At 38.3% G+C, this 27,860-nt stretch overlaps 1 protein-coding gene across 2 annotated transcripts; it reads left to right on the top strand.

The window, feature by feature from the left end:
* On the top strand, nucleotides 1-27,841 carry LOC116538952 (all-trans-retinol dehydrogenase [NAD(+)] ADH1B). 2 transcript variants are annotated; one of them, XM_032261549.1, is made up of 10 exons: nucleotides 45-131; nucleotides 627-703; nucleotides 8,439-8,540; nucleotides 9,452-9,590; nucleotides 11,293-11,380; nucleotides 11,480-11,699; nucleotides 13,490-13,750; nucleotides 15,833-15,968; nucleotides 16,542-16,680; nucleotides 27,561-27,841. In XM_032261549.1, the coding sequence occupies exons 4-10, from the start codon at nucleotides 9,452-9,454 to the stop codon at nucleotides 27,583-27,585; spliced, it is 1,008 nt and encodes a 335-aa protein (XP_032117440.1). In that variant the 5' UTR covers nucleotides 45-131; nucleotides 627-703; nucleotides 8,439-8,540; the 3' UTR covers nucleotides 27,586-27,841. The 2 variants fall into 2 exon arrangements, with proteins under 2 accessions (XP_032117441.1, XP_032117440.1); XM_032261550.1 differs by lacking the exon at nucleotides 627-703 and having other exon boundaries at nucleotides 1-131.
* Nucleotides 27,842-27,860: the final 19 nt, after the last annotated feature.

Below are 27,860 nucleotides of genomic sequence, written 5' to 3' on the forward strand. Positions count from 1 at the left end.
ACAAGCAAACAGAATAAATATCTGTGCAATAAATATCTGCTTATGCATTCAAGCAGAGAAGAAATCCACAAGGACTCATCAGTCTCCCGGTCAGCAGAGAAGAAAGAAACAACATGAGCACAGCAGGGAAAGTAAGCAAAAATATATTACTGTTGGAAATATATTCTCATCAATATAACAAAGAAAGACAGTATTTGATGAATAATTTAAAAACCATAGGTGAATTAGAAATGCTACACTAAAATGATATGCAATATATGCCTCAATATGTAATATATACTGAACTACTGTGGAAATAAGTTATTCCTAAATAACTTTAACGAGAATATATAGAACCTATATTTATTGTCTTTGTTTCCTACGTTAAATAAATTTTCAGTAAAATGGTAGTTTATCCAAGCTAATTATGACTGATTTAGTAAATCTAGAGTTAGAAAAGTCTTTAATCAGAAGTTATGTTTACATTAAAAAGTGATAATTCAAACATGTTATTATTTGAATATATTTTTATGAACACATTAAATTTGTCTGACAAAAGTTTTGTGAGAGGAATTGGATTCAGAAGACTTCAAAATACCATTTACCCTTACTATAAAATATCTTACTAATGCTCGTGAATCTCACAGCATTAGAATCATCAAGGTTAAGCAAGACATCAACATGCAAATTCCAATTAAAAGGGTTCCACTATGATACAATTCAGGCAATTTCCACAGAAATCCTATGGGACAGTATCTTCCCTGTGTAAAAGTAATATGGCTTTACAGAAAATTAATAATACAATTTGAATCACTTAGCACTAGGAATACAGATGTTTGGTTTGGTCTCCATACATTTATACTTATTTGTTCAATGTGTTTACAGGTGCACGTGGTCATCAAATATAATCCATTGATATTTTTTAATTGATTAATTACATAAACCTGTGCAACTATTGTCAGTCAGTCTTTGTGTTAGGAATGTACCACACAGTAAAATATCTCATTATGGTAACTCATTAAAGGTTCTGAGGTTTCTTTCTACACTGTGTAACAAACAGTCTCATAACGGTAAGACTAGCCGGAAATCACCAGTAGCCTATTGTTACTGTTCTTATTCCACCTCATTTACTTTATTACTAATTAATATTTACATTCCTAATAAAAAATGATTAAGAAAAAGAAAATTCAAATTCTCCAAACTCAAAATAAATAATGAGTTCATAAAGCAAAAGTATAAACCAATTATATTAATGAAAATAATAACTGATGAAATAGACCCTCTTGGGCACAACATCAATAACAGCTTTTTGACAGCATTTCATTTGTGTTTACCTATCCTGCATTTTATTTTCCTCAAATGCTAAATGGTGACAATATTAACATCTATTTCATAACATAGTTTGGAGAATTCAATGAATTAATACTGTAAAGCACTTAGAATTGTATTTGGTACATAGAAATAAGTCAATAACTATTAGCCACTATTATTGTTGCTATTTAATTTTTGGCTATTTTTTTTTTTTTTGGCTTTTATGGTTATATTGTACTACAGACAAAGATACAGGTTAAAATTAGCAAAGGGGAAAAAGTAGATAAGGTTAAGTCCAAGAGAAACTCAATTTCTCTCTGGTAGTTCAAATCAATCACTTCAGCCATTAGGGTAATTCCCCTTTTCATTTATTCCTTCAGTGGCATAAGACATGCAAAATGGCCAGGTGAAAGTCTCAGCTTCAACATCAGTGGATTCATTTTTATGTTTTCCAGTGGAACCATTTCCTCAAAACCTGCAGTGCTGATGTTCTGTGGCATATTAGTGAGAAGGTTCACTCTACTTTCACTCCTCAGTTCTCGGGCCATATATTTTGAACATAGGAAAGAAAACACCATGTAATGGTCTCCTCTAAGACAAAGAGGGTGCCGTCTTCAAACTGAAGCTATTTTTTAATTATTATTATACTTTAAGTTCTGGGATACATGGGCAGAATCTGCAGGTTTGTTACACAGGTATACATGTGCCATGGTGGTTTGCTGCACCCATCAACCTGTCATCTACATTAGGTATTTCTCCTAATGCTATTCCTCCCCACCCCCCACCAACAGGTCTCGGTGTGTGATGTTCTCTTCCCTGTGTCCATGTTTCTCATTGTTCAACTCCCACCTATGAGTGAGAACATATGGTGTTTGGTTTTCTGATCACATGTTAGTTTGCTGAGAGTGATGGTTTCCAGCTTCATCCTTGTCCCTACAAAGGGCATAAACTCATCCTTTTTTATGGCTGCACCATATTTCATGGTGTATTTGTGCCACATTTTCTTTGTCCAGCCTATCATTGGTGGGCATTTGGATTGGTTCCAAGTATTTGCAATTGTGAACAGTGCCACAATAAACACATATGTGCATGTGACTTTAGAGTGATTTATAATCCTTTGGGTATATACCCAGTAATGGGACTGCTGGGCCGAATGGTAATTCTAGGTTTAGATCCTTGAGGAATCGCCACACATTGTCTTGCACAATTATTGAACTAATTTACCCTCCCACCAACAGTGTAAAAGCATTTCTATTTCTCCACATCCTTGCCAGCATCTGTCGTTTCCTGACTTTTTAATGATTGCCATTCTAACTGGTGTGAGATGGTTTTTCATTGTGGTTTTGATTTGCATTTCTCTAATGACCAGTGGTGATGAGGTTTTTAAAATATATTTGTTGGCCATGTAAATATCTTCTTTTGAGAAGTGTCTGTTCATATCCTTTGCTCAATTTTTGATGGGGTTGTTGGTTTTTTCTTGTAAATTTGTTTAAGTTCCTTGTAGATTCTGGATATTAGATCTTTGTCAGATGGATAGATTGCAAAAATTTTCTCCCATTCTGTGGGTTGCCTGTTCACTCTGATGATACTTTCTCTGCTCTCCAGAGATCTTTAGTTTAATTAGATCCCATTTGTCAATTTTGGCTTTTGTTGCCATTGCTTTACTAATGTAGTGTTTTAGTCATGAAGTCTTTGCCTATGCCTATGCTCTGAATTGTATTACCTAAGTTTTCTTCTAGGGTTTTTACAGTTTTTGGTCTTACATTTAAGTCTTTAATCCAACTTGAGTTAATTTTTGTATACGGTGTAAGGAAGAGGTCCAGTTTCAGCTTTCTGCATATAGCTAGCCTGTTTTCCCAACACTATTAACTAGCGAATCCTCTCCCCGTTGCATGTTTTTGTCAGGTTTGTCAAGAATCATATGGTTGTAGAAGTGTGGTGTTATTTCTGAGGCCTCTGTTCTGTTCCATTGTTCTATATCTCTGTTTTGGTGCCAGTACCATGTTGTTTGGTTACGGTAGCTTTGCAGTATAGTTTGAAGTCAGGTAGCATGATGCCTCCAACTTTGTTCTTTTTGCTTAGGATTGTCTTGAATATATGGGCTCTCTTTTGGTTCCATATGAAATTTAAAGTGGTTTTTTTCCAATTCTATGAAGAAAGTCAGTGATAGCTTGATGAGGATCGCATTGAAACTATAAATTACTTTGGGCTTTATGGCCATTTTCAAAATATTGATTCTTCCTATCCATGAGCATGGAATGTTTTTCCATTTGTTTGTGTCCTCTCTTATCTCCTTGAGCAGTGGTTTGTAGTTCTCCTTGAAGAGGTCCTTCACATCCCTTGTAAGTTGTATACTAGGTATTTTATTCTCTTTGTAGCAATTGTGAATGGGAGTTCACTCAAAATTTGGCTCTCTGTCTATTACTGGTGTATAGGAATGTTTGTAATTTTTGCACATTGATTTTGTATCCTGAGACTTTGCCAAAGTTGTTTATCTGCTTAAGAATATTTTGGGCTGAGATGATGGGGCTCTCTAAATATACAGTCATGTCATCTGCAAACAGAGACAATTTGACTTCCTCTTTTCCTAGTTGAATGCCTTTAATTTATTTCTCTTGCCTGATTACCCTGGCCAGAACCTCCAATACTATGTTGAATAGGAGTGGTGACAAAGGGTATCCTTGTCTTGTGCCAGTTTTTGTGGGTTTGTCATAAATAGCTCTTATTATTTTGAGATACATTCCATCAACACCTAGTTTATTAAGAGTTTTTAGCATGAAGGGCTGTTGAATTTTGTTCAAGGCCTTTTCTGCATCTATTGAGATAATTATGTGGGTTTTGTTATTGGTTCTATTTATGTGATGGATTATGTTTATTGATTTGCATTGTGTTGAACCAGCCTTGCATCCCAGAAATAAAACCAACTTGATCATGGTGGATAAGCTTTTCAGTGTGCTGCTGGATTTGATTTGCCTGTATTTTATTGAGGATTTTTACATCAATGTTCATCAGAGATTTGGGCCTGAAAATTTCTTTTTTTGTTGTATCTCTGCCAGGCTTTGGTATCAGGATGATGCTGGCATCGTAAAATAATTAATGGAGGTGTCCCTCTTTTTCTATTGTTTGGAATAGTTTCAGAAGGAATAGTATCAGCTCCTCTTTGTACCTCTGGTAGAATTTGTCTGTGAATCCGTCTGGTCCTGGGCTTTTTTTGGTTGATAATCTATTAATTACTGCCTTAATTTCAGAACTTGTTATTGAGTATTGAGGGATTTGACTTCTTGGTTTAGTCTTGGGCAGGTTTATGTGTCCAGGAATTTACCATTTCTTCTAGATTTTCTAGTTTATTTGTGTAGAGGTGTTTATAGTATTCTCTCATGGTAGTTTGTATTTCTGTGGGATCAGTGGTGATCTCCCATTTATCATTTTTTATTGCATCTGTTTGATTCTTCTCTCTTTGCTTCTTTTTTAGTGTAGCTAGTGGTCTATTTTGTAAATCTTTTCAAAAAACCAGCTCCTACATTCATTAACGTTTGAAGGGTTTTTTGTGTCTCCTGTGGTACCAATTCTAGATCTTTCCTGCTTTCTCTTGTGGGTATTTAATGCTATAAATTTCCCTCTACACACTGCTTGAGTTGTGTCCCAGAGATGCTGATACATTGTGTCTTTGTTTTCATTGGTTTCAAAGAACCTATTTTTTTCTGCCTTAATTTTGTTATTTACCCAGTAGTCATTCAGGAGTAGGTTGCTCAGTTTTCGTGTAGTTGTGTGTTTTTAAGTGAGTTTCTTAATCCTGAGTTCTGAGAGACTGTTATGATTTCCATTTTTTGCAATTGCTGGGGAGTATTTACATCCAATTCTGTGGTCAATTTTAGAATAATTGCGAGGTGGTACTGAGAAAAATTTATATTCTGTTGATTTGGGGTGGAGGGTTCTGTAGATGTCTATTAGGTCTGCTTGATCCAGAGCTGAATTCAAGTTCTGAATATCCTTGTTAATTTTCTGTCTTGTTGACCTGTCTAATATTGACAGTGGGGTGTTAAAACTCTCCCACTATTATTGTGTGGGAGTCTAAGTCTCTTTGTAGGTCTCTAAGAACTTTCTTTATAAATCTGGGTGCTCCTGTATTGCATGAATATATATTTAGGATAATTAACTCTTCTTGTTGCATTGATCCATTAAGCATTATGTAATGCTCTTCTTTGTCTTTTTTGATCTTTGTTGGTTTAAATTCTGTTGTATCAGAGACTAGGTTGGAAAACTCTTTTTTTTTTTTTTTTTTTTTTTTTTGCTTTCCTTTTGATTGGTAAATATTCTGCCATCCTTTTATATTGAGTCTCTGTGTATCTTTGCATGTGAGATGCATCTCCTGAGTACAGCACACTGATGGGTCTTGACTCTTTATTCAGTTTGCCAGTGTGTGTCTTTTAATTGGGACATGTAGTCCATTTACATTGTAAGTTAATATTGTCATGTGTGAATTTGATCCTATCATTTTGATGCTAGCTGGTTTTTTGCCTATAGATTGATGCAGTTTCTTCATAGTGTCAATGGTCTTTCCAATTTAGTGTGTTTTTGCAGTGGCTGGTATCAGTTTTTCCTTTCCATATTTAGGGCTTCCTTCAGGAGCTTTTGTAAGGTAGGCCTGGTGATAACAAAATCTCTCAGCATTTGCTTGTCTGTAAAGGATATTTCTCTGTCACTTATGAAGATTAGTTTGGCTGAATATGAAATTGTCAGTTGAAAATTCTTTTCTTTAAGGATGTTGAATATTGGCCCCCACTCTCTTCTGGCATGTAGGGTTTCTGCAGAGAGATCCACTGGTATTCTTATGGACTTCCCTTTGTGGGTAACTCAACCTTTCTTTCTGGCTGCCCTTAACATTTTTTCCTTCATTTCAACCTTAGTGAATCTGACAATTATGTGTCTTGGGGTTGCTCCTCTCGAGGAGTATCTTTCTGGTGTTCTCTGTGTTTCCTGGATTTGAACGTTGGCCTATCTTACTAGGTTGGGGAAGTTCTCCTGGATAATATCCTCAAGAGTGTTTTCCAACGTGGTTCCATTCTCCCTTTCACTTTTATGTACACCAAGCAAACATAGGTTTGTTCTTTTCACATAGTCCCATATTTCTTAGAGGCTTTGTTCATTCTTTTTCATTGTTTTTTCTCTAATCTTATCTTCATGCTTTATTTCATTAAGTTGATCTTCAATCTCTAATATCTTTCTTCCACTTGATTGATTTGGCTATTGATTCTTGTGTAAGCTTCATGAAGTTCTCATGCTGTGTTTTTCAGCTCCATAAGGTCATTTGTGTTCTTCTCTAAACTGGTTAGCCTAGTTAGCAATTTCTCAAACCTTTTTTCAGGGTTCTTAACTTCCTTGCATTGGGTTAGAACATGCTTCTTTAGCTCAGAGGAGTTTGTTATTACCCCCTTTCTGAAGCCTGCTTCTGTCAATTCATCAAACTCATCCTTCATCCAGTTTTGTTACCTTGCTGGTGAGGAATTGTCATCCTTTGGAGGAGAAGAGGCATTCTGGTTTTGGGGATTTTCAGCCTTTTTGTGCTGGTTTTTCCTCATCTTAGTGGATTTTCTACCTTTGTTCTTTGATGCTGGTGACCTTCAGATTGGGTTTTTATGTGGACGTCCTTTTTGTTGATGCTGATGCTATTTCTTTCTATTTGTTAGTTTTCCTTCTAACAGTCAGGCTTCTGTGCTGCAGGTCTGCTGGAGTTTGCTGGAGGTCCACTCCAGATGCTGTTTGCCTGGGTATGACCAGCAGAGGCTGCAGCAAAGATTGCTGGATGTTCCTTCCTCTGAAAACTTCTTCCCAGAGAGGCACCCACCAGAGGCCAGCTAGAGATCTCCTGTATGTGATGTCTGTTGACCCCTGCTGGGATGTGTCTCCCAGTCAGGAGGCAAGGGAGTCAGGGACCCATTTGAGGAGGAATTCTGTCCCTTAGCAGAGCTCAACCACTGTGCTAGGAGATCCACTGCTTTCTTCAGAGCCAGCATGCAGGAACGTTTACATTTTCTGAAGCTGTGCCCACAGCTGCCCCCTCCCTCAGGTGCTCTGTTCCAGGGAGATGGGAGTTTTATCTATAAGCCCCTGATTGGGGCTGCTTCCTTTCTTTCAGAGATGCCCTGTACAAAGAGTAGGAATCTAGTCTGGCTATAGCAGCTTTGCCAAGGTGTGGTGGTCCCCACCCAGTCTAAACTTTTCTGTGGGTTTGTTTACACTGTGAGGGGAAAACCACCTACTCAAGCCTCAGTAATGGTGGATGCCTCTCCCCTCACCAAGCTTGAGTATCCCAGGTTGACTTCAGACTGCTGTGCTGGCATTGAGAATTCAAGCCAGTGAATCTTAGCTTGCTTGGCTCCATGGGGGTGGGATCTGCTGAGCTTGAACACTTGGCTCCCTGGCTTCAGCCCCCTTTCCAGGGGAGTAAAAGGTTCTGTCTCACTGTCATTATAGGCAATACTGGGGTATGAAAAAAAAAAAAAAAAAAAACTCCTGCAGCCGGCTCAGTGTCTGCCCAAATGATCACCCCATTTTGTGCTTGAAACCAGGGCCCTGGTGGCATAGGCACCCTAGGAAATCTCCTGGTCTACCAATTGTGAAGACAATGGGAAATGAGTAGTATCTGGGCCAAAGTGCCCTATTTCTCAAGGTACAGCCCCTTATGGCTTCTCTTGACTAGGAGAGGGAGTTCCCTGACCCCTTACTCTTCCTGGGTGAGGGGACATCCCACCCTGCTTTGGCTCACTGTTTTTAGGTTGCACCCACTGTCTAACCAGTCCCAGTGAGATGAGTTGGGTGCCTCAGTTGGAAATGCAGAAATCACCTGCCCTTCTGTGTTGATCTCACTGGGTACAGCAGACCTGAGCTGTTCCTGTTCAGCTATCTTGCCAGCCACCCGAATATATTTCATTTTTCTCAATGTCTTATTATACTTTATCTTTCTTTATGTTATGCTTTTTTAAATAATATTTTTATTCTCTTTATAAACGAGAGGTCTTCATTTCTATGGAGCACTTTCTAGGTACCAGACATGGGACTCAATGTTGCATGTACAAAAATGAAAAGACACAATTTCTGACTTCAAGAGTGAGAAAACACTGTCACCATCTCTCTGTTTGATTTTCTAGGTAATCAAATGCAAAGCAGCTGTGCTATGGGAGGCAAAGAAACCCTTTTCCATTGAGGATGTGGAGGTGGCACCTCCTAAGGCTTATGAAGTTCGCATTAAGGTGAAATATTTTTCCGTTTTTATTTCATTTTAAGTTTAAAAAACTAGAGAATATTAAAAATGGAAACATCAAAAAATCCACTAAAAGGCATTTTTTTTTTTTTGAGACAGAGTCTCACTCTGTTACTAGGCACGAGGCTAGAGTGCAGTGGCACAATCTTGGCTCACTGCAACCTCCACCTCCCTCATTCAAGCAATTTTCCTGCCTCAGCCTCCCAAGTAGCTGGGACTACAGGCACACGCCACCATGCCCAGCTAATTTTTGTATTTTTTAGTAGAGACAGGGTTTCACCATGTTGGCCAGGATGATTTCGATCTCCTGACCTCATGATCTGCCCACCTCAGACTCCCAAAGTGCTGGGATTGCAGGCATGAGGTACTGCACCTGGCCAACAGGCATATTTTATATGATCATCCAGAAAATCGAGTTACTTTTGTTGTCAAGGAAAAGTATAAATATAAATTTTAAATGTCTAAAAAGTGGTCAAAGAGAACATACAGTATAATTAGAGTAAAACACAAAAGAATGTGTTTGTACAGAAAAAAATTCCAAGTGTTGCATATCAAGACTTCAAAATCAATTAGCATTAGATATTTTCTATGTGTTACTTTGCTATTTCTATTTCTATTTTTTTAAAGCATGCATTCTTGTATATTTTATAAGACAAATATTTCAGGATTAGTTACTTCATAGATTATTCTAAATTGTTTAATTCAAGAAGAGAAGGTAGAGAAGGGTTTTAGACTGAACGACCTTGAAGATAAACTGAATCTTTCATATTTGGAAATAGTAGAGATTATTAGCAAAATTCTTGGATACATTTTAGAAGCACAATTTCAGGAAACTGAGTATGTTAAACCCATCTGAGAGTCATAATCTCTTCTGAATCTACTTTTCTCCTTGCTCTGTAGATGGTGGCAGTAGGAATCTGTCGCACAGATGACCACGTGGTTAGTGGCAACCTGGTGACCCCTCTTCCTGCGATTTTAGGCCATGAGGCAGCCGGCATCGTGGAGAGTGTTGGAGAAGGGGTGACTACAATCAAACCAGGTACAGGATTCACACTCAGGGAACACACCTTGGTTCACCGTCACAAGATTGCTCAGCCTGGATGAGGAAACCGAGGCAATGAGAGATGAAAGGGCTTGTACAAGGTCACAGGGCAGCCAGGACTTCAGGGGTTTCCTCTTTCCCTTTCTGCCTGCCTGACTCAAGCATGTATGCGTTCAGGCATGCGTGTATTCTACCCTTCAACAATTATTTGTTGAGTTTCTGCTATACACCAGGCACCAGATTAGAACCTGGAGATATGTGAGGATCAAAAGAGACACAGTGCCTACCAGTGTGGAATTCATAGTCTAATAACTTCCGTGTTGGTGTTGCTGAACACTGTGTTCTGTCAGGGCCCACACAGAAGCAGAAATGGAGAAAGGAAAAAATATAAATATGGAAACTGTTCTGTGCTAAGTTCACAAAACAGAGGCCACATGGCTATGGCTGAATAAACATGACTTTTTCTTAGATGACTTATGCAGCCCCTTCACCAATTTCTTCTTCCAACATGGTGTTTCTTCCCAAGCATGGACTCAATGAAACAGACTAGGTGAAAAGAAATGAAAGAAACATAGCAGGAGCCATCCACCAACAACGTCTGCCTTATTACCTTCAGTCATGCTTAAATGCGACTGGTTACAGATTACTAATTATTTTATCTTCAATATTTATTTTATCCTAATCTTATTATGTATTAATATAAATACTTTTAGAAGTAAAGGGTGAATAACTAGGACATTGCCATACCATCATTTTCACGTAAATTTCACCTATAAAATATTAATGCACCAACCATTTTTCATGATCATTTAGAATGTATAGCATAGGTAATTAAAAATGAAAATTATGTTTAATTCTAAAAAATTGCTTTAGCCTATAGATTCACACTCCTTATCAAATACTAATTTAAATGGTAAACAGAAAATAAGGAAAGAAATTGTCCGAATTATATTTTAGCTCTATTTCCTTTAGTCAGAAATAAATTAACAACAAAATGACACCCTTGCTTTTTACCCGTTCCCTCCACCATAAAAGGAAAAGTAGATAATTTACAAATTATCAGCTGGAAACATTTGTAAGTCAATTCTTATCCTAAAAGAAAGTGCCTAACTTTTTGTGAAGGGCTGGAGTTCTCAGATAAATTTCTGGAATTCTTTGTCCCATTTTTGTTTGTTTTCCTCAAAAAAAATGCTTTTTAAAGCATTTATTTCATAATAAAGATAAGCACAGTCACTTTGAAAAGCCAAGAACTGGTTCAAATGCCCATTTTATTGTAAATCAAACTTTTACAAAATACCAGATCTTCAGGCACTGTAATAGCTGACTTTCAACTCAAATTTATATTTATATTTACAGTAAGAATATCTAATATTTAATTAAAGTTTAAATAAAATGACATTTGCAAAGCCTCTAGAGGAAATCAGGACACTGCATAAAAGTTAACTATCAATGCTGTGGAAGTAATTTTTGTAATCCATGTTGTTTCTCACATTTGCATTCTCTTTAGGAGTCATCAGGCATTTATAAACTAAAATTGAAAACAAGGCTGTGGCACGCAGTGAACAATGACCTAGTTGTGACTGAACTTTATTCCTTAAAGACTTTTAAAGAAACATGCTTTTCTAGTCAATACACTTGAGATTTAAGTTTTTATTAATTTCTGGATAGAAATTTAAGAACTTGTTTTATTCCTCTCCAGGTGATAAAGTCATCCCGCTGTTTACTCCTCAGTGCGGAAAATGCAGAATTTGTAAAAACCCGGAAAGCAACTACTGCTTGAAAAACGAGTAGGTTTCTGATGCTCTGTTTGCACAGACTTTGAGTTTGCACATTAGTTATGTTCCTGTCTCATGCCTGTGTGTGTGTCTGTGTATTGCACTGCCCAGTCTCAGCAACCCTCGGGGGACCCTGCAGGATGGCACCAGTAGATTCACCTGCAAAGGGAAGCCCATCCACCACTTTGTTGGCGTCAGCACCTTCTCCCAGTACACGGTGGTGGATGAGAGTGCAGTGGCCAAAATTGATGCAGCCTCGCCCCTGGAGAAAGTCTGCCTCATTGGCTGTGGATTTTCAACTGGTTATGGGTCTGCAGTCAAAGTTGCCAAGGTAAGAATGATAATGGGTGATAAAACCGGTTACATGCAGACTGTCAGGAACCAAAAAGGAAGCACTTTCTCACAAGAATCAAAGATTATTTTTAGAGATTTTGAGTGTTGATTAAGAGCAGAAAAATGGCCCAAAAAGAATTGAGAGCACATGCTAGAAATTTCACCTGTTTATCATAGATAAAAAGTTGTTGAGAGTAAAGATGTCATTTCAATAATTATTCTTCTGTATTTGCTCTTTATGAGAGAATGAAATGTTAGGCCTGAGAACTCATGTAGTAATTCATTCAACAATTAGAGAGCACCCACACATGTCTCAGGCACCATAGTTTCTGCTAGGTTCTCAGACAGCAAAAATAAATGAAATGAAGCGATTGCCCTTGAGGAGCATCTAGTCTGTGGCTCCTCTACTCCCAGAAATTGGATCAACAGTAAAGTCCAAAGCCTTACCTGATGTACCCCCAAACCAAAGCTCACCCCACTCTGTGGATTCTTAGAGGAAAGTAAAGAAGCTTCAGTGATGCGTCATTCACTCATTACGGGATTTCACTGCTACAACTGACTCCCCTGTCATGAACACACACATATACTTCAGATGTGGCAAATTTCAAGCAGAAATTCTTTAAAGGCTCCTCATCTGGAAAGGCTGAAAGTCTAGTAGTATGCTTTATTTTATGAAACCGAGGTCCAGTGATAAAAGATATTTGCCCAAATTCTCACTGCTGGCTAATATGAGAGCTGAGACTAAAATATCTTTTTCAAATCTCCTGCTGAAATTTAGATCACAATACATGATTATTAGTGCTTTTAAATCATAGTCACAGGTCTTCCATTTTTCTAAGCAAGGTAGAAAATAGTGTTATCTACCATAATATTGCATAACACTTGGTGAATGCATGACTGAATAGACACACTTACGGAAATGTAATAATGAGATTACCTGGGACACTAAAACATGCTACCCCAATGAAGGCTGACTATGGGAGACTGGGTATATCAAAAGGCCCTAGCAAACTAAAAAGAATTTAGAGGGCATCTTTTCCAAATTTCTGTGACTTTAGCACTTAGTCCCTTGTTCAATTGCCTCATCTGTTTTAGCAGTGGTCTAAGTGACCCTACCAAAGAACAGAAGCTGAGGATACTCATAATAATAGATTTTATTTATTACTAAAATATAGACAAACATTTCATTGCTGCATTTTTCACTAGCATATTTTTTAAAGCAGGGATATATTGGTCATGACTACCAAACATAAATGAATCAAGGAGTTAATTATTGATGGTTTAAGTGAAATATTTTTTATTCCCCTGTAGTAGCCTTTTCCACTTATTTTATTTTCCAAATATTGCCTTTGTGTATGTGTGAGATACTGAACCTGGCTATCATGGGATTTCAGCAATTGAGAGTCTCCTCAATATTGTAACCACTGCCATCTAGATCTCAAGGCTCATCCAGTCCCCTGGTTCACAGCCTGACCATTGGAGTCACCTGATGACTGAGTTTCACCTGCAGAGATTCTGATTTAATTGGCATGGGCTATGACTTGGTCAGTGGGATAGTTTGTAAAGCTCCCCAGATAAATCAAATGTGCAGACACATGAGAATCACTCAACTAGTTCAACCCCTTGAATCTAAAAATAAAGGAACTGAAGCCAAAAGAGGTTTCCACAGCAGGTTGAACAGAAGAGTCTGAGCAGCTCTCGGTAAACATTGGGAATGGCACTTTATAAAGCTTAGGCACTTTCTAACAATTATTACTTAATCCATTTTTGCATTTTCTGAAAACACAGGTCACCCCAGGCTCTACCTGTGCTGTGTTTGGCCTGGGAGGGGTCGGCCTATCTGTCGTTATGGGATGTAAAGCAGCCGGAGCAGCCAGGATCATTGCGGTGGACATCAACAAGGCCAAATTTGCAAAGGCCAAAGAGTTGGGTGCCACTGAATGCATCAACCCTCAAGACTACAAGAAACCCATCCAGGAGGTGCTAAAGGAAATGACTGATGGAGGCGTGGATTTTTCGTTTGAAGTCATCGGTCGTCTTGACACCATGGTATGTACCATGACGTGCCCTGAGATTTCTGCCTCTGCAATTTGGAGGATGCATTTACGCAGCAGAACATATGTTATATGTATAAAGGATATATTTAATGATGAATGGAAATTTCCCATCATCTGTTACCTGGCTTGTTGAATTTATTGTTATGAGAAACATTTGATTCTATCAACTAAGCAAACCTGTCTCAAGTCATACTTCTTCTAGAGGGAGAGAAGGGCTTTTTTTTCTTAAGTGAGCAATTAGAGATTTACTTTATTAATTTTTAGTTAAAAACTATAAACTCAAGTAAACACAAATAATACAAATTCTATTCTCAAATTGGAACATTTTATTTTTCTCCCACATTCTTAACAATAGTTTAATAGTTTTGCATATGTTCTTAATAAATTCCAAATTTTTTCACATATTAGTATTTGGCCAAAAGAAATAAGTAATTTTAAGCCAACTATTGTTTTATTAACAAAAATATGCCCTTAGGAAAGTGACTGCTTAAATGCATCACTATATTTTATCACAGAACTTGGACAGTGCCTGACACATAGCTAGTATCCAATACTAGTAGGAGTGGATACTTTGAAAAGTCAACAGATTTTACCAGCCCCCAAATTTAAAAGCTACATATCACATAGCATTGTTTATGGATTACATGAGACAATGTATGTAATATGCTTAGCATACTACCACCTGTCATACGGTGAGCTCCCAATAAATGTCAGTTTTTTTTTTTTTTTTGAGACAGGGTCTCACTCTGCTGCCCAGGCTGAGTTGCAGTGGCATAATTATAAGTCCCTGCAGCCTCAACCTCTTTGGCTCAAGTGATTCTCCTACCTCAGCCTCTGAAAATGCTGAGAGTATAGCATTTTCAGAGGCTGAGTAATGCATGAGCCACCATGCGTAGCCTCAGTTGGCATTATTGATATAAAACACTATTTCCAATCTTGCAGTGCTTACATCATCTTTGGTTTATTACGTGGTGTTACTTTCAAACAGTTACAAACATCAATTGCAATGAGAAACACATCTCTAGCTATATTTCACCTACCCAGAATTCTCTAGAATTCTACTGAAAAAGTCTCCAGGGCCAACACGTTTTCAATGCTGAAGTTTCTTGAAGTTTCAGCAGTGTAGGTAACAGGGAGAGCACCCTGAGATCAAAGGTCTCAGCAGCCTTAACCTAAGACAAATGCCACAGACGAATTCAGTGTCAAGAGAATCCAACTTTTTCCAGGGTTATAGCTTTTCTCCTTATGCTCCTTTTCTATATTTTCATCCATTTTCTCATGTGGAACTGGAGTGTTCCTTATCTCAATATATCAAATGTCTGACAGGCACATGTTCTGAGGATATCTGGTCTTCCAAAGGTCAGAATCCAAAATCAAAAAACTAATCATTACATACCTTGAGGCGATCTTAAACCACTTTCTAACTACAGAACATGTTTAAAAAGCTGACTGGAAAAGATTTTCTAAACTGTTTTTGAGGTTTCCAAATAATCAGGGTATTTTAATGTAAAACCAACATGTATTTGGGGAGGTAAAAAACAATGTTTAAAACATGTCCATTTGTAAAATGAACAATAGAATAGGAATCCACTTAAGAGAGAGACAATCATGTGGACAAGAGACGACTTTTGGTAATATAATGTTTGTCTTGTTCACAATCAAAATATCTGGTTGAAAAGTACTGGGTTCAAAATACCTATGTGACAAATCAATGTAAAATGAATTAACCAATTCACAGATGCCTAAGAATGATGTGATGATGAAATTGTATGCTTATATAAGGAATTAGACTTAATATATGTTTGCAATGCTGTCTGCCTCCTTATTCCTTTATTAGGAAGAATTAAATGCACACCAATTTATTCATCCATTCTTCTATTCAAAAACCATTTTCTGGGCATTTCCTAAATCCACAGCAGTATCCTTTGCAAAGAAAGGGGAATGAGGGAGCAAAAGACATGATCTTTTCCTTCTACACACTCAGTCCAGTTAAGCCAATTACATGATATTGTGCATTATGAGTAGGAACTATGTGACTCCATCATAAGGATGCTAAATATTCACTTTATTCCAGATGGCTTCCCTGTTATGTTGTCATGAGGGATGTGGCACAAGCGTCGTTGTAGGGGTACCTCCTAATTCCCAAAACCTCTCAATGAACCCTATGCTGCTACTGACTGGACGCACCTGGAAAGGAGCTGTTTATGGTGGTATGTAGTTAGGCTCCAGTGCCAAATTCTCATTAAACTCGATATATCTCCCCTTTTACAACAGACAAGGCAAGGTTTTGAAAACAAACAAAAATAAATTAAAATTCCTTTTCTATCTATAGTCTCCAAATCAACTAGATATAGAACTAACATAGACAGAAGGTCCCAAGATAACCTTTTCTGATGTCATCATTAACCAGGACCTTTTATCTGCATCTGTTTTTGTAGTTTGTGTAAGGCATGGAAATTTTTAGTAGGACACAAAAATCTACAATAATATTTCATAACTACATTCGAATTTAGACAACTGATAAATTTCTCCTTAATTTGGGCATAAACATCTGTACTATGATTTCTCTGTGTGAGAGAGAATAACTAAGGACCCTGTTTATCTGTGATTTTTTTTTCAAGTCAAAGCACTGTAAAAGCATATTGTTTTATCGCTTGTTCTCTTCAGTTATAGCAATCCGGAATGCTGCACCTTTTCTAAATTTTCATTTGTTTGGAAAATTTTCTCTTCAATTCCTCTACTTAACTGGGTTGACTCTAACAATGATATTGTCTTCTTTTCAGGCTATAAGAGTAAAGAAGATATTCCCAAACTTGTGGCTGATTTTATGGCTAAGAAGTTTTCATTGGATGCATTAATAACCAATGTTTTACCTTTTGAAAAAATAAATGAAGGATTTGACCTGCTCCGCTCTGGAAAAAGGTAGATTTTAACTTAGTTTTCTGTTTTGCTTTGTTTTCTACAATAGAAAATTGTCTAGCAGAGAATGAAAAGTTGGAAGGATGAGAAAAAATTAGAGTGCCTTGGTTTTCCATTATCAGTTCAGTCTTTGCATGGAGTACATGTGAGAAGCTAAAACAGTTGTGAGAAGCTAAAAACAGTTGCTTTGCATATTCTATTCTGCTGATGCCAAATTTTGTCGATTACAACAAATCTGAATCATCAGAGCCATTCAGCCTTCTTTAAAAGAGAACCACACACAAACACACACACACACACACCCCCATAATTATAACATGGTGTCATTGAAGCCTCTAGCTGCTATCTATACACAGCTGACATTAAGTGTCTGTGTATTTATTTTTTTATTTTATTTTGTTATTTTTTATTTTTTTCATTTTCTTTTTTCTTTTTTTTATTGCATTTTAGGTTTTGGGGTACGTGTGAAGAACATGCAACATTGTTGCATAGGTACACTCATGGCAGTGTGATTTGCTGCCTTCCTCCCCTTCACCTATATCTGGCATTTCTCCCCATGTTATCCCTCCCCAGTGCCCCACCCCCCACTGTCCCTCCCCTATTTCCTCCTGACAGACCCCAGTGTGTGATGCTCCCTCCCTGTGTCCATGTGTTATTGTTCAACACCCACCTATGAGTGAGAACATGCAGTGTTTGATTTTCTGTTCTTGTGTCAGTTTGCTGAGAATGATGGTTTCCAGGTTCATCCATGTCCCTACAAAGGACATGAACTCATCGTTTTTGATGGCTGCATAGTATTCCATGGTGTATATGTGCCACATTTTCCCTGTCCAGTCTATCATCGATGGGCATTTGGGTTGGGTCCAGGTCTTTGCTATTGTAAACAGTGCCACAATGAGCATTCATGTGCATGTGTTCTTATAGTAGAATGATTTATAATCCTTTGGATATATACCTGGTAATGGGATTGCTGAGTCAAATGGTATTTCTATTTCTAGATCCTTGAGGAAGCGCCGCACTGTCTTCCACAATGGTTGAACTAAGTTACACTCCCACCAACAGTGTAAAAGTGTTTCTATTTCTCCACATCCTCTGAAGCATCTGTTGTCTCCAGATCTTTTACTGATCGCCATTCTTTTTTTTTTCTTTTTGATAGAATGATTTTTATTTCTTATATTCAAAGACCTAAACATAGAAATACTATTTAACCAATCAAGCCCATTACTGAGTATGTACCAGTGGAACTGAGGGTCAAATAGTATTTCTGTCTTTAGGTTTTTGAGGAATCACCACAGTGTCTTCCACAATGGTTGAACTAATTTACCTTCTCACCAACAGTGTGTGAACATTCCTTTTTCTCCACAACCTCACCAGCATCTGTTATTTTTTGACTTTTTTTTCCCATTTATTTATTTTATTGCATTTTAGGTTTTGGGGTACATGTGAAGAACATGCAAAATTGTTGCATAGGAACACACGTGGCAGTGTGATTTGCTGCCTTCCTCCCCATCACCTACATCTGGCATTTCTCCCCCTGCTATCTCTCCCCAGCTTCCCACCCCCCACCGTCCCTCCCCTATTTCCCCCCAACTGACCCCAGTGTGTCGTGCTCCCCTCCCTGTGTCCATGTGTTCTCATTGTTCAACACCCGCCTATGAGTGAGAACATGCGGTGTTTGATCTTCTGCTCTTCTGTCAGTTTGATGAGAATGATGGTTTCCAGGTTCATCCATGTCCCTACAAAGGACCCAAACTCATCGTTTTTGATGGCTGCATAATATTCCATGGTGTATATGTGCCACATTTTCCCTATCCAGTCTAACTGCCGTGAGATGGTATCTCAATGCCATTTTGATTTGCATTTCTCTAATGACCAGTGATGATGAACATTTTTTCATATGTTTGTTGGCCTCACGTATGTCTTCTTTTGTAAAGTGTCTGTTTATATCCTTTGCCCACTTTTGAATGGGCTTATTTGTTTTTTTATTGTAAATCTGTTTTAGTTCTTTGTTGATTCTTGATATAAGTCCTTTGTCAGATGGGTAGATTGCAAAAATTTTTTCCCATTCTTTTGGTTGCGGATTTACTCTAATGACTGTTTCTTTTGCTGTGCAGAAGCCATGGCATTTGATTAGGTCCCATTTGTCTATTTTGGCTTTTGTTGTCAAAGCTTTTGGTGTTTTGGTCATAAAGTCCTCGCTTATGCCTATGACCTGAATGGTTTTGCCTAGATTTTCTTCCAGGGTTTTTATGGTGTTAGGTCTTATGATTAAGTCTTTGATCCATCTGGAGTTAATTTTAGTGTAAAGTGTCAGGAAAGGGTCCAGTTTCTGCTTTCTACACATGGCTAGCCAGTTTTCCCAACACCACTTATTAAACAGGGAATCCTTTCCCCACTGCTTGTTTTTGTCAGATTTGCCAAAGATCAGATGTTTGTAGATGTGTAGTGTTGCCTCCAAGGCCTCTCTTCTGTTTCATTTGTCTATATCTCCGTTTTGGTGCCAGTACCATGCTGTTTTGATTACTGTAGCCTTGTAGTACAGTTTGAAGTCCGGTAGTGTGATGCCTCCAGTTTTGTTCTTTTTGCTTAGAATTGACTGGGCTATGCAGGCTCTCTTTTGGTTCCTTATGAAGTTTAAGGTGGCTTTTTCCAGTTCTGTGAAGAAAGTGATTGATAGCTTGATGGGTATAGCATTGAATCTGTAAATTACTTTGGGCAGTAGGGCCATTTTCATGATATTGATTCCTCCTAACCATGAGCATGGAATGTTTCTCCATATGTTTGTCTCCTCTCTTATTTCGTTGAGAAGTGGTTTGTAGTTCTCCTTGAAGAGGTCCTTTACGTTCCTTGTTAGTTGTATTCCTAGGTATTTTATTCTCTTTGTAGCAGTTGTGAATGGCAGTTTGTTCTTGATTTGGCTCTCTTTAAGTCTGTTATTGGTGTTTAGGAATGCTTGTGATTTCTGCACATTGATTTTGTATCCTGAGACTTTGCTGAAGTTGCTTATCAGTTTCAGGAGATTTTGGACTGAGATGATGGGGTCTTGTAAATATACAATCATGTCATCTGCAAATAGAGACAATTTGACTTCCACTTTCCTATTTGAATACCCTTTATTTCTTCTTCTTGCCTGATTGCTCTGGCTAGAACTTCTAGTACTATATTGAATAGGAGTGGTGAGAGAGGGCATCCTTGTCTAGTGCCGGATTTCAAAGGGAATGCTTCCAGTTTTTGCCCACTCAGTATGATATTGGCTGTTGGTTTGTCATAAATAGCTTTATTATTTTGAGATACGTTCCATCAATACCTAGATTATTGAGGGTTTTTAGCATGAAGGGCTGTTGAATTTTGTCGAAGGCCTTCTCTGCATCAATTGAGATAATCATGTGGTTTTTGTCTTTGGTTCTGTTTATGTGGTCAATTACGTTTATAGACTTGAGTATGATGAACCAGCCCTGCATCCCCAGGATGAAGCCTACTTAATCATGGTGGACAAGCTTTTTGATGTGCTGGTGCAATCGGTTTGCCAGTATTTCATTGAAGATTTTTGCATCTATGTTCATCATGAATATTGACCTGAAGTTTTCTTTTCTTGCTGAGTCTCTGCCGCATTTTGGTATCAGGATGATGTTGGTCTCATAAAATGATTTGGAAAGGATTCCCTCTTTTTGGATTTTTTGGAATAGTTTCAGAAGGAATGGTACCAGCTCCTCTTTGTATGTCTGGTAGAATTTGATTGGGAACCCACCTGGACCTAGGCTTTTTTTGGGAGGTAGGCTCTTAATTGCTGCCTCAACTTCTGCCCTTGTTATTGGTCTATTCAAGGTTTTGACTTCTTCCTGGTTTAGTCTTGGGAGGATGCAAGTGTCCAGGAATTTATCCATTTCTTCCAGTTTTACTAGTTTATGTGCATAGACTTGTTTGTAATAATCTCTGATGATGGTTTGTATTTCTGTGGAATCTGTGATGATATCCCCTTTTTCATTTTTTATTGCATCTATTTGATTATTCTCTTCTTTTTTGTTAATCTGGCTAGTTGTCTATTTTGTTGATCTTTTCAAAAAACCAACTCCTGGATTTATTGATTTTTTGAAGGGTTTTTTGTGTCTCTATCTCCTTCTGTTCTGCTCTAATCTTAGTTATTTCTTGTCTTCTGCTAGGTTTTGAATTTTTTTGATCTTGCCCCTCTAGCTCTTTCAATTTTGATGATAGGGTCTTGATTTTCGTTCTTTCCTTGCTTCTCATGTGGGCATTTATTGCTATATATTTTCCTCTAGAGATTGTGTTAAATGTGTCCCAGAGATTCTGGTATATTGTATCTTAATTCTCATTGGTTTTGAAGAACATATTTATTTATGCCTTCATCTCATTGTACATCCAGTCAACATTCAAGAGCCAGTTGTTCAGTTTCCATGAAGCTGTGCAGTTCTGAGTTAGTTTCTGAATTCTGAGCTCTAACCTGATGGCACTGTGGTCTGAGAGACTGTTTGTTATGATTTCCTTTCTTTTGCATTTGCTGAGGAGTGATTTATTTCCAATTATGTGGTCAAATTTAGAGTATGTCTGATGTGGTTCTGAGAAGAATGTATATCCTGTGGATTTGGGGTGGAGAGTTCTGTAAATGTCTATTAGGTTTGCTTGGTCCAGGTCTGAATTCAAGTGCTGGATATCTTTGCTAATTTTCTGTCTCATCGATCTGTCTAATATTGACAATGGGGTGTTAAAGTCTCCCACTATTATTGTGTGGGAGTCTAAGTCTCTTTGCAAGTTATTAAGAACTTGCTTTATGTATCTGGGTGCTCCTATATTGGGTGCATTTGTATTTAGGATCGTTAGCTCTTCTTGTTGCATTGATCCTTTTACCATTATGTAATGTCCTTCTTTGTCTCTTTTGATCTTTGTTCGTTTACAGTCTATTTTATCAGAGATGAGATTTGCAACTCCTGCTTTTTTTTGCTCTCCATTTGCTTGGTAAATCTTCCTCTATCCCTTTATTTTGAGACTATGTGTATCCTTGCATGTGAGATGGGTTTCCTGGATACAGCTCACCAATGGGTTTTGGCTTTTTATCCAGTTTGCCAATCTGTGTCTTTTGATTGGGGCATTTAGCCCATTTACATTTAGCATTAATATTGTTATGTGTGAATTTGATCCTGCCATTTTGACGTTAGCTGGCTGTTTTGCCCGTTAGTTGATGCAGTTTCTTCATTGTGTCGATGCTCTTTACCATTGGTATGTTTTTTGAGTGGCTGGTACTGGTTGTTCCTTTCTATGTTTAGTGCTCCTTTCAGGAGCTCTTATAAATCAGTCCTGATTATGATGAAATCTCTGAGTACTTGCTTGTTCATAAAGGATTTTATTTCTCCTTCATTTATGAAGCTTAGTTTGGCTGGATATGAAATTCTGGGTTGAAAGTTCTTTTCTTTAAGGATGTTGAATATTGGCCCCGACTCTCTTTTGGCCTGTAGGGTTCTCGCTGAGAGATCTGCTGTGAGTCTGATGGGCTTCCCTTTGTGGGTAATCTGACCTTTCTCTCTGGCTGCCCTTAGCATTTTCTCCTTCATTTAAACCCTGGTGAATCTGACGATTATGTGCCTTGTGGTTGCTCTTCTTGAGGAATATCTTTTTGGTATTCTCTTATTTCCTGAACTTGAATATTGGCCTGCCTTGCTAGTTTGGGGACATTTTCCTGGATAATATCCTGAAGAGTATTTTCCAGCTTGGATTCATTCTCTCCATCACATTCAGGTACACCTATCAAACGTAGATTAGCTCTTTTCACATAGTCCCATATTTCTTAGAGACTTTGTTCATTCCTTTTTACCCTTTTTTCTCTAATCTTCCCTTCTTGTTTTATTTCATTGAGTTGATCTTCGACCTCTGATATCCTTTCTTCTGCTTAGTCAACTCGACTGTTGAAACTTGTGTATGCTTCGTGAAGTTCTCATGTTGTGTTTTTCAGCACCATCAATTCACTTATATTCCTCCCTAAGTTGTTTATACTCATTAGCATTTCGTCAAATCTTTTTTCAAGGTTGTTAGTTTCTTTGCATTGAGTTAGACCATGTTCTTTTAGCTCAGAGAAGTTTCTTATTACTCACCTTCTGAAGCCTGTTTCTGTCAATTCATCACACTCATTCTCCATCCAGCCTTTTTCCTTGCTGGTGAGGAGTTGTGATCCCTTGTAGGAGGGCAGGTGTTCTGGTTTCGGATGTTTTCATCTTTTTTGCACTGGTTTCTTTCCAACTTTGTGGATTTATCCACCTGTTATCATCTTTGTAGTTGTTGACTTTCAGATTGGGTCTCTGAGTGGACATTCAGTTTGTTGATGATGAAGTTGTTTCTTTCTGTTTCTTAGTTTTCCTTCTAACATTCAGGCCCCTCTGCTGTAGGACTGCTGAGGTCCACTCCAGGCCCTGCTTGCCTGGGGATCACTTGCAGCAGCTGCAGAGCAGTAAGGGTTGCTGCTAGTTTCTTATTCTGCTATCTTTGTCCCAGAAGGATACCTGCCAGATGTCAGTCTGAGCTCTCCTTTATGAGGTGACTCTTTGGATATATGGGGGTCAGGGAGCTGCTTGAGGAGACAGTTTGTCCTTTATAGGAGCTCAAGTGCTGAGCTGTGAGCTCCATTGTTCATTCAGAGATGCTGGGAAGGTACATTTATGTCCGCTGCAGCAGAACTCATAAACCCCTTTTTTTTTCCCCAGGTGCTCTGTCCCAGGGAGTTAGGGCTTTATTTATACGTTTTTGTCGTGCTGCTGCTTTTTTCAGGGCTGCCCTGCCCAGCGAGAAGGCAGCCTGGTCACTGTTTGCCTGCAGAGGCTTTGCTGAGCTGCTGTGCACTCTGCCCAGCTGCCGTGTCAACTTCCCTGCAGTCCTGTTTATACAGGTATAATTAGAACTGCCTAGACAATGGCAGCCCACCTCTGTAATGGCAGACTCTCTAATTTTTTTTTTTTTCTTGAGATGGAGTTTCGCTCTTGTTACCCAGGCTGGGGTGCAATGGCGTGATCTTGGCTCACTGCAACCTCTGCCTCCCGGATTCAGGCAATTCTCCTGCCCCAGCCTCCTGAGTCACTGGGATTACAGGCACGCGCCACCATGCCCAGCTAATTTTTTGTATTTTTAGTAGAGATGGGGTTTCACCATGTTGACCACGATGGTCTCGATCTCTTGACCTCGTGATCCACCCGCCTCGGCCTCCCACAGTGCTGGGATTACAGGCTTGAGCCACCGCACCCGGCCTGTAATGGCAGACTCTCTATTAATGGTGGGCTGCCCTGACAATGGCCGCTGCCTCAGCAATGGTGGACTACCTCCATAGTGGTGGACTGCCTTGGTAATGGCACACGCCCCTCCCCAACAGAGCTGGACCGTCCTGGATTCAGCTGTGCTTGCTGTGAAACTCTCAATCCAGAGTGTTTCAGACTGCTGTTTTTTTGTGGGGGTGGGACCAGCCAAGCCTGATCACATGGCTCCCTGCCTCAGACCCCCTTTTTTTTTTTTCAGTTGAATGGGCGACTCTGTCTCCGAGGTGACTCTGATGAAAAGGCGACTCTGTTGAAAAGGTGCTGGGATCTGTGTGATTTCCTGTGTGGCGACCCACTGTGCTGGCTGAAACAGCCATGCTAGACTCATGGTGCTTTTTTGCCTGGGAATCTCCTGGCCTGGCTCCCTGTTTCAGTGCCCCCCTTTTTTTATTGCATTTTAGGCTTTGGGGTATATGTGAAGAACATGCAAAATTGTTGCATAGGTACACTCATGGCAGTGTGATTTGCTGCCTTCCTCCCCTTCACCTATATCTGGCATTTCTCCCCATGCTATCTCTCCCCAACTCCCCACCCCCCGCTGTCCCTCCCCTATTTCCCCCAAACAGACCCCAGTGTGTAGTGCTCCCCTCCCTGTGTCCATGTGTTCTCATTGTTCAACACCCGCCTATGAGTGAGAACATGCAGTGTTTGATTTTCTGTTCTTGTGCCAGTTTGCTGAGAATGATGGTTTCCAGGTTCATCCATGTCCCTACAAAGGACATGAACTCATCGTTTTTGATGGCTGCATAATATTCCATGGTGTATATGTGCCACATTTTCCCTGTCCAGTCTATCAGTCCCCCTTTTTATGGGTTGAATGGGTGACTCTGACTCCCAATGGCTCCAATCACTGGCTAAAACAGCACCTGGACCCATGTATTTTGTGCAGAGGCCAAGCCAGCCAAAACAGCCTTGCCAGCCAAAACAGGCACGCCGGCCAAAACAGCCATGCTGGCGACCCATGGGACTCCTCCACCTGGGAATCTCCTGGTCTGTGGGCAACAAAAATCCATCTGGAAATGTGGTGTCCACTCACCTTCTGCACTTTCACTGGGAGCTGCAATCTTGAGCTGCTCCTAATCGGCCATCTTTACATGGATCTCGTGTCTGTATATTTAAATAATTTTCAGGACATCCTCAACATTTTCATCACTCTGTTACCCACATTGCTGGACCTTCTAGACAACCTCAGCAATGGAAACTTGGTCTCTGGAGACTTTTTCAGTAGTATGAGAACTACGCTGGGATTGTTTTCTAAGTAGATATTACCAGTTTTTTCTTTTTTTTTATTTTGCAGTTTGCAAACGATTTTTTATCAATAAAAGTTATTGTAAAATAGAAGTATACTAAACACTAATAACTTTTTTCTTACATTTTTTTCTGAAGCTCAGAAAAATAAGTCAATTCTATTTCCTATCTCTAACATTTAACACTTACAACCAGCTAATATAATGACTTTTGTCACCTGCATTTATATGAAGCACAACTGAAAACAGGCAGTTATAGCTTACCTCTGCTTTCTAGCTCCAGAGTCTGAGATTTTTCTGCTATCCCACACTTATTTTCATGAGGTTTTCAACTTTAAATAGTATTTCTTTGGCACTCACAAAATTATTATACTAGATACTTAAATCAACAACACTCTTAAGGAGGGAAAGAAACTAGCACCCACAGAGCACTGGCTGTTCTACTAAGTGTCTTACCTGCATTATCTCATGTGATTCCCAGACAATACTCAGTGTCAGTCTCAATCTCACTATCTTAGGGAAGAGAAACAGCAACTCACAGAAGACGTGACTGGCAAAAATCATCAGGTGGTAGGAAGGGAAGCCAGAATTCAAAAGTAGATCTTGTTGTTAGCAGACCTGTTCCCTTTCTATTAAACTACACTGCCCCACAAGAAAGCATGTGTATATGGAACACAGTAGTCATCAAAGGTTAGTTATCATTGTCATCATTATTATCATTGACATCATCATCGACGTCATCATCGTTACAGCATTGGAAAGGTGATGGCAAATAGAGAGATGAACAAAACCAGAGGACAGTGATGAGCAACCTAAGAAGTCATTAAGGATGCCTAAATTCACTTTATGAGAATGTCATAAAGTAATACGTATATGTAAATAAAATAAATCCTATCAATACACAAAGATTAGAAATTATAATATACAATATTGATAAGAATAAGGTGACTTTGGCATGTTCACGTACTTTCAGTAGTAATTGATATATACTTTTGTAAAAGCAATTTGGTAGTAGGTATTAGAAACCCCTAAAAAAAAAAAACTGGATCCTTTGTCCCAGCAATTCCATTTCTAGAAATCGATTCTACAGAAATAATCAACTATTCAAACGTATATATATGTTTAAGCAAGTTTACTGGTTTCTGTAATATCAAAAGATTAGAAACATTCTAAAGTTCAACATGAGGAAAATAATTTAATAAATTCCAATTATCTATTAGAAATGAATGAAGCCATCAAAAAGAAATGACTTTATTGAGAAATTCTCATGATGTAATTTTAGGCTCATATGAAAAAGAATATAAATTGTATATACAATGTCTCAAGTTTTCATCAAAAACTGTAAAACTTGTACATATGTCTAGAAAAACGTTAATAGAATTTCAAGAAAACATTGAGAATGATTATTTCTAGGTTGTGGGATTATGGAATACTTCGACTTTCTTCTTTCTGCTGTCTTATATTCTCTAAATTATGTGCATATATTTTTCTTATATATGCATATACAAATATTTGTTAAAAGTTATTAAAGAGTCACAAAGACCATCATTTTCTAAAAACACTTATCATGAGAAGTTGGTTTATAGAAAATCATTACTTCTAGTGTAAATGTTACATTTCTAATCTTCACAAGAATGAAGAATCTTAGAATTAATACAAATCAACTTCATTCTCTACTTCTAAGAATTCTCAAGCATCTCCGTATCAAAGGTCTTTTAAACTTCTAGTATGGTCTTACCTTTGTTAAATTATCAGTTCTTTCAAGTAAGTTATCCATCATCTTATAATTTGTGCAAATTTGTATTTGGGTTTGAATCCCAACACTCTATACTAGGTATGAGACCAGAGCAAGTTACGAATCATACTAAGTCTCAATTTGTATAATCTCTAAAATGGAAATAATATGGAAACCTACCTCCTAGTGTTGATTTTTAGGTTGACGTTTAAATGAGAAAATGCATGAAGAATGTGACAAATAGCAAGAACTTATTGCAAGTTATTATCCATTGTTGTTTTATATTTCTTATACCAGGTATGTGGGCACACAAAAATAATTTTTGAAGATGCTAATGTAGAATTGAAGTCTAAATGACAGGCATACTCAATGTTGTGAGTAGGCTGAAGATTGGAGAAAAAAAAAAAAAAAAACAAGAGAAAACTGAAAAAGATGAACTTCCTTTGACTTGAACCAAATGTATGGGGATGGGACTAGGATGGCTGGGAACACAGATTTTCACTAAGACACCTCAGATGTTCCTTGGACTCTCACATGGAAGCATGTGCGTTGTCTAAATGTTAACACAATGTCTCTTCTTTCCTATTGCAGTGTCCGTACCGTCCTGATATTTTGAGACAATACAGATGTCTTCCCTTGTAGCGGTCTTCAGCCTCCTCTACTCTGCACAATCTGTAGCAACACGTGGGCAATATCATTAATTCTGCTCTTCAGAGATATAATCAATACATTGCACATGGGGGCTTTCCAAGTAAATGAAAATTGATGGGAAATTATTTTTAGAAAAAGTTTAAAATCCAAATGAGAACTAAATAAATTGTTGAACAACAGCTGGGGAATTGAAGCCAATAAACCTTCCTTCTTAAACATTCTGTCATCTTTGCCATTGAG

This window comes from Sapajus apella, unplaced genomic scaffold (genome assembly GCF_009761245.1).
Source record: "Sapajus apella isolate SASKATOON/1434 unplaced genomic scaffold, GSC_monkey_1.0 scaffold124, whole genome shotgun sequence".
NCBI lineage: Eukaryota > Metazoa > Chordata > Mammalia > Primates > Cebidae > Sapajus > Sapajus apella.